The 10809-nt window shown below is 38.9% G+C and overlaps 1 protein-coding gene across 1 annotated transcript in view; it reads right to left on the bottom strand.

The window, feature by feature from the left end:
- LDB2 (LIM domain binding 2) overlaps positions 1-10809 on the bottom strand; it is a 56829-nt gene that overhangs the window by 9221 nt on the left and 36799 nt on the right. The window contains exons 5-6 of the mRNA XM_009085155.1: positions 2291-2414; positions 1076-1221 (exon numbers count right to left, since the gene is read on the bottom strand). Of these exons, the coding sequence (XP_009083403.1) occupies positions 1076-1221; positions 2291-2414 (270 nt within the window). The remainder of the gene's footprint in view (positions 1-1075; positions 1222-2290; positions 2415-10809) is intronic.

Here is a 10809-nt window from a genome sequence, read left to right on the forward strand (position 1 = left end):
GCCACATGAAAATTTTAATATGACAAGGAGGAAATATGAGTTTAATGTACTGAAGCCCAAAGCTTCTGTAAGCTAGTGGATTGCTGAATCAGTTGCTAAACAAAAGTCTTCATTTCATTTCACTGGTGTTAGTCTACTCCTCTTTTTTTCTTTTATCTGGGTATTCCAGCTTCCTAGGAAGTGTCTGCTTTGTGCTAAAAAAAGGCCTATATTCTTTGTCAGGCTTCAGAGGAGACCTAGCCCTTTCCTATCTGCTGATCAGAAATCCAATAAAAATCCCTGTGTGTTATTCCCAAGATATGACTTCATGGTTCCTATAACATGAAATTAATTTCCCTAGCTTTGAAATGCATAAGCTATCTCCTTATTGACTAAGGCACACTTTGTCACAATTTGGGGTCTGATTACCCCAATAAATGTGACATTATTAAAGCGCTGGTACAGCTCTGGAATTGATTTGGTGTTTCCTTATATAATTAGGATGTCAACAGTTACAGCTAGCCAAGTGGGTAAACTAAGAGCCATATTCCAGGGGATCTACCCTCTGGAAGTGGAGCGGTGGGAAAAAGAGATAACCTCTGCAGGGAAGTTAATTCATAACCTGTTCCACTGAAGCATCTGAACTTGGCACCAGTTAGAGGTAAGGTACTAAGGTAAGAGACCAGCAGTTTCCTTAGGTACAGTTGTCCTGCTCCACTGGGATGCATCCTCACTTAGCACCTGGCACACGGAATCTGCAAGGCTCATGCTATGGCTAAAAACACAAGGCCCAACCTGAGTCCCACCAGCAGTGGAAGGACTCCCACTGAAAAGAAAGGGAATTGGCCCAGGCCTTTAAAAAATCACATCTGATCCTCAGGACACTTCTATTTGAGGGTCCTTCATTAAAGCTGCACTGCAGAACAGTTTCTTCACATCTCTGCACTAATCCCCCAACTTCCACAGCACACTGTGCAAGATTGCCTTTTGCTTGTGACAGTTTTGGCTCAAGAATGCACCTTCTTTACAATGTAAGGAAAGAATTAAAGCACCGTAAGTGATTCAGGCCTAAAAGGAAAGTGAGACTTACAGGTACCTGACTTGATAGACTCAGGTTTGCAGCAGCTGACTTTTTCTTGCTGTTGGTACTATTTGCGTTGTTCCCAGCACTACTGTTGGAAGTGCTGCTGGTAGAGTTTTTCCTTTTTCTCCGTTTGGTTGTCGGTTGTCTTGTGGGTTCTGCTGCAATAAAATGATAAGAAGGAAAGCAAATGGCAGACACTGTAAAGCATATACTAAAATGATCCATAAATATGTTTTCATCTGGTGTTTAACAGTAGTGGTATTAGATTTAACATACAAACCATAGAATGGTATTTGGGCTCAAACCAATGTAATCTGCTTTCAATTTTGTATATTGGACTAATAAAGATTATTGTTGCAGCATTATCTATAAAGATACTTGAAAGCATTTTCCAATGGGAATATCATAACTATGATGACGCTCAAAGTGACTGTGTAACTTGAGGAAGGTCACACAGCAAGTAACTGTGCTAAACAAAAATCCAGGTCATATTCTGATGTAGGGCACAACTGACACAACCTCAACTGACCCAGCCAGAGACAAAGACTTTCTCCTCTACTGCAGCATACAAGCAGCTGCCATTAGAGTTCCCTCTACCTCCAGTGTTGGCTTCACCTTGGAAACTGCTGCTCCCAAGAGAACATGTTAGAACAAGCTGAATGCCATTTCTCTGCAAGTCTTCATACTCAGACTGAATCAGGACAACTGCACAACTTTGCTTAAACTGGCAAAGAACAGAGAAGCAATTGTACTTCTCAAACTTTGGCCTGGGCACCCATGTGAATAGTCCTTGATATACAAACCTTTATAATCTGAAAAAAGAGAGAATTATTATTTTGAGGTGTAAGAGGAAGGAGATTAGGTCCAAGCCTGTAAATAACTTTATATTAGTCTCAAAGACAATTAATTATGAATTGTAGCTGTAATTTCAGAGTCACAGCAGGAAGCTGCATTACATAAACGATGAATTCTAATGGAGCCAGTAGGCATTTTGCATTCCATCTACACATTTTTTTGTACTAAATTATATCCCAGTCATAGTGAAACCATCTGAATGTGCACATCTATAAATCAGTTGTGTCAGACTGAAATCATAAAACATCAGAATAATTTTCTGGCTTGCTTTTGGAGCAGTGCTAATTTTTAATCACTTTATAACAAAATTTTCCCATTGTTTCTCTATTAATTTTACTATAAAATAAGTGAAACACTGGAAATGAAACATACCTGGTGGGGCCACCATTCTCTGCCATTTTTGAAATAAGCAAGTCTTCAAGCAGTCTCGAGGACTTAGATTGTAAGTTTTATGTCTTGACATCAGTTCCTGCATTGGCTCCAGTATTACACACAACTGGAAGGAAAAATCAGAATAGAATGATTTAATCCAAATAAAGACTCAGGTGATCAGTATTTACATAGCTGGAAACTATGGTTTTGGATTTTTTTACACTTGCTAACAGAGTATGCCTTGTACAGTTCTATTTAATCTGTACTGGGATTGAAGGATCAAAACTCTGAATTGTGAAAATATTTGCTCACTATTTGCTATCCTAAGTATTTTTTAGATATATTAGATAAACGTCAGCTCTGGTCTTCCAGGCTACAGAGATTTCAGAAGACTAGAAAATGTTTATGCTTGATTGTCAAAGCTGCAAAGATTAATTAATAACTAATAAAATGACCATAGTGGCTTATCATTTCCATAAAGCAAAATGTACACACAGTGTTCTTCTGACCTGCTGCACTCCACAGTGAGGACTTCTCATAAATGATCTTTTATCTGGCTATTGCATGCAAAATAATTCAGATAATTTTGTTATGAGGTCTATACATTCTCTTCCTATCACATGAATGACACATAAAAAAAAAAAAAAAAAAAGGAAGAATTTTTATTTTCCTTGTCCACTTGAATGCTGAGTGTATAAGATGGAGATTTATGAAAGCATGGAATTTCAAGCAAACACCTTTTTAAGAAGAGAGTCATATTTTCTGTCTGTTCACTTATCATTAACATCACTGTTCACTGCTTTGTACTCCTGTTAGCACAGCAGATCCAGCATAAAGAACACTGAGCTGGTTTCTATTGTCTCCTGTTTATCATCACAGAAGTGTTTTCCGTTGGTTAAACCTCATGCAAAGCCATAGAAGGCTACAGAATTGCACATATGTAACTGAGGGCTTACTTTTGCTTTCAGGATCCCTGGTTTTTGGTCATCCTACATGAGAAGAAACAATCCAGGTTGACCTGTAGGTTCTACCTGAAATTTTCAAAGCTGGCACATAGGAGGAAAAGGTTCCTTACTTGCATACATATGGTAAGGAAGTAGCTGGCAGGGAATAAGCATGGAGCCTGCATGCCATTTTTAGTCACTTTTCAAAGCAGAGCTGGATTTAGAGACAGAGGCTGGTTTGGCTTTTCTTTTTTTACCAACAGAAGTTGATCAAATTATTAGAAGTTAGAATGGCAACTGCAGAAAGGCATAACATAAGCCAGTCTTGTTTTATTTACTTAATTTTAGCAAGCTTTGCTGAAGGAGCATCTAGGATTTACTTCAGCAGGCAATGTTTTCCTTTCATGCTTTTACAAATATATGACAGGAGGCAAATTCTTCTTTCTGGGCTGCAGAGCTGATCAATGCTTGCTCCATTCCCCCCACGTGCACCCCACTCTCATTCATATAAATGGAGATGCAAAGTATGCAGAGAAAATAGCTGAAAGGGAGCTGCCATTAGGACTAAGAGACTAATTCAGCATTTAAATATTACTGTGTATTGGCACTGCCATTTGATGAGCCTTTCATTAACAGCAGTTAAAACAGAGATAACATAAAGCAGCAGGGAGAATGAAGAGCTGCAGTATGAGAAATTATTTTTTTCCAACTGCAGAAATTGAATCTGCAGTTGCCTCATTTTCTTTTTTCTTTTACATAGAGTTTTTACATATTTTTGGTAGATAAATATCTACAAGATAATCTAACAGACAGAGAGCAGCTATCAGATTGTGCACTTTGGGCTCAGATTTTCCTGCAGGTTTTTATGCATATATTAGATTATACATTTTCCTACAGTTCAATATCCTACCAAAAATTCATAACATCAGGTCCTAAAATAAGTGCAGGGTCCAGTTTATGCTGTAAAAGAAGTGTTGTATTTTGAATTCTTATTAAATTCATTCTGAAACCTGCAGGCATTTGCTCAGGTTTTGTGTGTGTGTGTGTGTGTGAGAGAGGGAGAAAGAGAGAGAGATTCGTGACCACAATGGACCCCATTGTTTTGGTTCCCAAAAGTCTGTGTTTCTGGCAGAGCTACCTAAATTTTCTCATTATGAGCAGATAGAAACTAGCATGAGAAAGATGGCTGGGATAATTCTGAACAAACTAGTTACTCTGGGCAGAGCACTAGACTCACATAGCTCTACTGCTGTTGGAACTAAAAATATGTAAATACACATATAGGGTCTTCCCAGATTTCCTTAGGGACACTTTATTCATGACACACCTACTCCTCCCTATATATTTATTGTTGGCAACAAAGAGAATGTTTCTTCTTTATCATCTTGGCAAAGATGTTTCCTATTGTGCTCTAACTGTAATGTGTACTGAGAACTGCACCATCCCTTCTGCCTGTAGATATCTTGACTGTTAATCCCATCTATAATCTTTTTCAGTCCATACACGAGATTAAAATGGGATACAGACAAAATTTAGCAATGCTTGACTGATCTTGTATGAATAGAGTCAAATTATGAGCACTGAGGCCCCTCCACTAGGGCATGGGACAGTCTCATCTTCTGGATACTTGGGAGCTGTATGGACTCACATGAATTCCTCTTCTGGTTTTGGGGAGTTCACAACCATTTTTTCCCTCTAAAATCTGCAAATTGTAAGGTCAGCTTTGGATACCTGAGTAACAGAGGAACATTTCACTCTATGGTTTTAAATGCATCTAGCTCACGTGAATTGGGCACGAGTGTAAAATGAACCAGATTAACAATGATTGATATTAAATCTCACAGTCTTTTTCAGTGACCTTTGAGACCTACTTGAAATCTAAAGTGACTCAAAACAAAATCCCTGAAAGAGGAAAAGATCATTCTCCAATTATCTCAAGTCTGAGGAACTTGCCCGTGACAACCAGTAGCTTGGGTTTTGCAAAAACCTAGATTAAAAATGTGGGGACAAGATGCATTTAAGAGCTAGGCTGGCCAAAGCCACCTGCCATCTTCAACAACTAGTGAGCAGGATGGCAGGCTGGGCTGACTGCATCATTTTACAGAGCAACTTCTTAAAACAAAGCTAATGAAATGTTTTACATACTTCTACATTCATTGGCATACAGAAGAAGCCTGAGGCTTAGACTGCCTATTCCCCACAGATCATCTAGTCTCACTCTGTGAGATGCCTTTTCAAAACATCCATTTGAACATTTTTTCAAGCACTGGATAATACCAAAATGTATAAGCCTTTACAGTAGTACTATATTAGCAATATTTAGAACACCAACAAAACCAATCCCTTCTACAAGTGATTTCTTCACAGCTTGAGATCAGTCACCTAGGAAAACACCCTACAGACTTCTAGAATTTAGTGCAGTGATGCTGTATGATCACAGAAATAATTTCTACATTCCTAGGAAAGAACCTTTAAAGGCAATGCTTGACAAGAGACAGTTAGGTATTTCCAAGCTCCATATTTAGGCAACACTAAAACTGGGACTCATTTGCCTGCACATAGGTGTCTGGTACCAGCTGAAATACCCTAGGTGGTGCTGGGTGTGATCCATCTCATCACTCTGGCTGTCCCAGAAGGACACAATGTGCATGTTTCAGGCAATAGACTGTGTCTGCAGTGTGTGGGCAATCAAACAAAGACCAAAGTTCAAAGAAAAAAATATATTTCTTTTAGCTTTTAAAACATCTTCGGAACAATGTGTATCAGATTATATATTTCCCTCTGCAGTACTAAAACGTACTGAATGAACTCCACATGATGCTTAGTAACCCAGTATTATTAGAATTAGTTTCCAGCCACCTTTCCTTATTTGAACTCATGGCAGTGATACTTGACCATTACTGCAGAACCATTGCTGTTTCACTGCCATAGCTGTGAGTTGGAGTCAGTATTAGAGATGCACACAGAGCTTCACAGTGACAAAAGCCACTGGCATGGGAAGCTTATATTTGTGGGTGCCCAGTACACACTGGGACTAATTCACACATTTTGGTACTATATAGAGTGACAGGATTTTGCTAGAGTTCCATATGGACCCTATGGACAATTCATCAATTACAGGGCTTGGATCCAACTTGACAAAATGGTAATGTTATACCCTCGGGGCTCAGGAAAGTGAAAATAGGGAACATAATAAAGCACATGGATTTTTCTTTTGCATTAGTAAAACACATCTGGAAGGATTTGATTTATCTTTTAATGACTTTTTTTTTTTTTTAGAGGAGAAGACTAGTGTTTACAGGTTTCAAAAAACAGTGTGTTTTAAGAAGGAAGTTATATGAGGAGATGCTAGAGGCACTGCAGACAGAGAGTTCTGAGAATATGGATCTACACATAATTTCCTGTAATACTTCAGATATTAGCAGAGCCCAAACCAACCTTCATTGGTAAGGGGTGACATTCAGCTCTGAGATCACTCCAGTCACACCACTAATGGTTTTAGCCTTGTGATTTTTTGTTCTACTGCTGGGTTTTTATTCTATTCCGAGAACAGATGCTCATTCTGGTAGCAGTGAAGAACAGCAGAAAGACCAAGGCGAAAAACTCTCTTTTACCTCACTTTTGCATACCATAAGCTTATGTATTCTATTGCTAATTTAATTAGCAATTACCCTCTTCAGTGAAACCTCTTGTCTGCACAAGATTTTTCCCATCTGCAGCTGGTGAAGGCGCTGAGGTCCTGCCGGCTCTGAGCTGCAGGTGGCAGAGCTGCCCCAGCTAACAGCTCTCCCTGCCTCCAGCCCAGCAGCACAAAAGAACTGCAGCCGTTCGGTTTTTCAATGCTTTTTGCATTTTAAAGAGAAATCAGTGGGACTCAAGTCTTGCAATACTTAGGTGGTGAGACTGACATAGTCACCCAGACAGTTTCTTTAAAGGAAGAAACATATCTGGTCAGTAAGTGCTGAGCAGCCAACTAGTCCCACAGTCTACCAAGAGAAGCCAAGTTCGGAGTATCTTCCCATGGTTACCCATTTTGTCTGTACAAACAAAAGTTCCACTAACCACAATTTAAAAATTGGAATTAACTACAATTTTTCATGTAGATGACACGTACAAATGTTAATGTATAATATAACATCAGTTTCCATCAGTTTTTCGGAATGAGCCAGCAAGGAACCAGGCAGTGATGAGAGTGTTCCCTGAAGTTTTACTGCATTTAGTTTTAACTCTTTGAGGCTTGAAACTTTTCCTGGTTGAATGCCTGTATTAATCACTTGAAAATTATAGGAACTGTTGCATATTCAGAGCTCACGGAGATTTACAACCCTTCCTAAAAGTGACAAAAAACCCATTTGAATGGGAGTATTAATCACTGTCTAATGTTCAGGTAGGTTGTTGACAGTGAAGACATACCTGGAATACAATGTGCAGCCTTGAAGGGGTTCAGTGCTTTCTTTTAGAGCTCATTTTTTATCCTCCACAAAGATTCTGAGTTATTAACCAACACATGTAAACACAATGACATTTTATTTCTATGCTGAAATGCAGTCTTCCCTCTGCATACCTTGTATGTGTTCTAGAGGGAAACTACTCCAGTTAATGCTGCCAGTGAGATTCTGACCCCAGTGCATTTCCCTGGGAATGGTCCCATTTTTTCAGTGGGGCAGGATTTCTAGAAAGAACTGTCTCTGCACATTGTTTTATGCACATCCACAGATACAGATTTCCAGAGGTTCATGATATGTTACTGATACACCTGTGATGAGGAAGGGGACACACTATGGATATTTTTTCAGCCCCTATGAAAGATCTAGACCTGAAAGTCTGACTTTCTGCAGAGGTTTCAAAGCCCTGCACTAGTGCTCTGCACTCCCAGCAGTACAGCACTGAAACAGGAATGCATTGCTGCAGTCCTCAATACAGTTCATTCCTTGGAGTTAGAAATAGAGCAGGCTTATAGCTGAGTTTAAATTTCTCTGCTTATGCTTGTTTTTTTTCAGAATTAATGTAAGTAGCATTCCTCTGCAGAACAGAGGGAGGAATGAAAATTTCCTAGGAACATATTGCTGCTTCTTTCACTGGCCGGTTTGCAATTCTCTGCTCAAAATAGCTTGTGTTTTTTAAGGATCACATGTGAATACAGAACATTTTCATCTTAAAAACTCTGTTTTCCATTAAAAACATGGAGGTATAAATGAGAAATGTTTTGGGTTTTTTATGAACCAAAAGAAATAAGGTGGTTTTTTTCACATGTTTTTCTGGAGGGGATTGCTTTGGCTTTGTTCTAAGCTTTTGCCTAGTATGTCAAGTCAAATATAAGTCTCTTCCACCAGTACATTTCAGTGGATCAACTGTATCCATGTTCTTCCCTGTGTGATAGACTTTTAGCCAAAAGAAGGGGCTTTGAGATTCCCATCACTCAACTTACAACTCTTGCTCCCTGTTTTCCTGTTTTGTAGAGCCACTGTGTACTCCCGCTGAGATATGGATGCTAATTAATGTCCATTGTGCATCCCATGTAATCATATACATGGAATAAATACATGTTCCATTTTGAAATTTTGCAGTAGTTAGTGTAGCAAGCAGCAAATTCATAGAATTGTAAAATTTAAGGGTTGGAATGGACCTTACAGACCATTTAGTCCCAATCCCCCCTGCCATGGACAGGGAGACCTCCTCACTAGATCAGGTTGCTCAAGGCCAGTAACTGCTTCAATTGAAAGTACAAATCCAGTTATTTAAACCAGAATATTCAAAATCCAGTCTGCACAGGATCATTTATTTTAGTGAAACCTTAGATGATCTTTAGGACAGAATGAAAAGGCAGCTCTTAACCCCAATAGCTTAAGTAGTCCAATACCACAGAGTAATCCCTGGCTTGTTTACCGTGACTACTGTTCTCTCCATATTTCCAAATCCTTCTGTGCCAAAGTTTTTGAAATTGGCAGTGTATAAGCAGATTGAAGCCCTTGGTTTTGCTACACAGGTAGGGAACAATACGAGCTTTTGATATCTAGAAGGAGGTGGGACATTGCTTGGAAATATGGTATAGGCACACTTTCTGTATTTACTCCTAAATGAAATCCATTTAATTTGAACAGCTAGTAATGAAAAGGTTTTTAAACTGTGACCTAAAAAAACTGTCTTTAGGCTTTGACTTAAAATCTCATTGAGATGAATGGGATCACACCTCTCAAAGAAATTTTTTAGACTAGCTCAGGGCTCAGCAAGACAGCACTACATCAGGCTGAACTTGGCTCATACTTTAAGTACATCTTCAAAACCAGATGGAGTGAGTATTTTGTGTTAACTTTAAAAAATACAGGATGAGTTTCTGCGGCACAATACCATAGCAAGAGCAGATTCTGGGACAAATTCCATAATCTGAGATTTACAGGGTCTGGGATATACTTAATAACCATCACTCTGCACTGGAGAAGTTTCCATGTTTTGTCATACTTAGCATGCTGAGTCAAGAAATATTTATGCTTGCAATCATATAAGAAGCTAGGAATTAGAATTTCCAGCATAACACTTGCAGTATTAATGAACATTAGCATCTACAGCTTATTATTTATTATTTATACAATGCCAGAGATATACATGTATTTTACAAACTACTGAGCCTCTCATTCTAAAGAGATTCCTATCTCAACTAGATAAGAGGGAAAATACTAAGCCAGGAGTAATTTGGCAATAGAAAGGTATGCACGTAAAAACAACAGTTTCATGTAGCTATCTACAAGTCCCTTAAGGACTACTGATATATATTTAAATGGTTCTCACGTCTTGTCACTTGAAATATGGCTGTTTTGCCTGCTGCACTTGAAACAGAATGTCATTAATTTCATTGATAATTTGGTTATTTCGGAAATGATACAAGATCAATTCTGCCACAAGGCTCCTGGCATTCACTATTCCTTTTGTGTGTGTTGCCAACCCTGCAAGACACAGTGGGATGACATGCAACTGCTGAAGCTCCATGCTGGATTCACTAGTAAATACTCAGCACTCAGTAATGTTTATTCATCCTATGCTCTTCCCTGAATGCCAGTCTAGGACTCTCCAGTTTCTCACTAACACCCAGAGGTAGCGAATGATTTCTCCATAATGCAGTATTCAGCTGCTCAATTGCTCCCAAGCTACATAGCTCATCGTGTTTTTACACTGCTCTGTATCTGCAGCCATTTCAATTCCCAGCAACAGTGAGAATGGAAAGCAGCAGCATTCATTTCAGGTAAAGCTAAGCTTAAAAACCTCTGGTTTTGCAGGCAAATACCGTGAGTGTTTAGGAAACAGACCTTAGCACAGCACAGTCATCACCAGCACTGCAGCTAATTCTTGTTAGTGTGTTGGACCCCAATTTAATTTCTCCTTCCCTCTTTTATTTTTTGGTTTTGCTTCTGTTTGGTTTTTTTTTTCCCTTTTCTTTTCTGCTAGCTAAGAGCTTCCACCAATGCTCTCTCCCCCATACACTCTGGAGCAATTCAGGTGATTACAGAAACTTTTTTAGCTCTTGTGGCTATTAATTCTGCTCTTCCTTGTGGTGGCACCATGACAGCATCATAACTGTGT

This window comes from Acanthisitta chloris, unplaced genomic scaffold (assembly GCF_000695815.1).
Source record: "Acanthisitta chloris isolate BGI_N310 unplaced genomic scaffold, ASM69581v1 scaffold1592, whole genome shotgun sequence".
NCBI lineage: Eukaryota > Metazoa > Chordata > Aves > Passeriformes > Acanthisittidae > Acanthisitta > Acanthisitta chloris.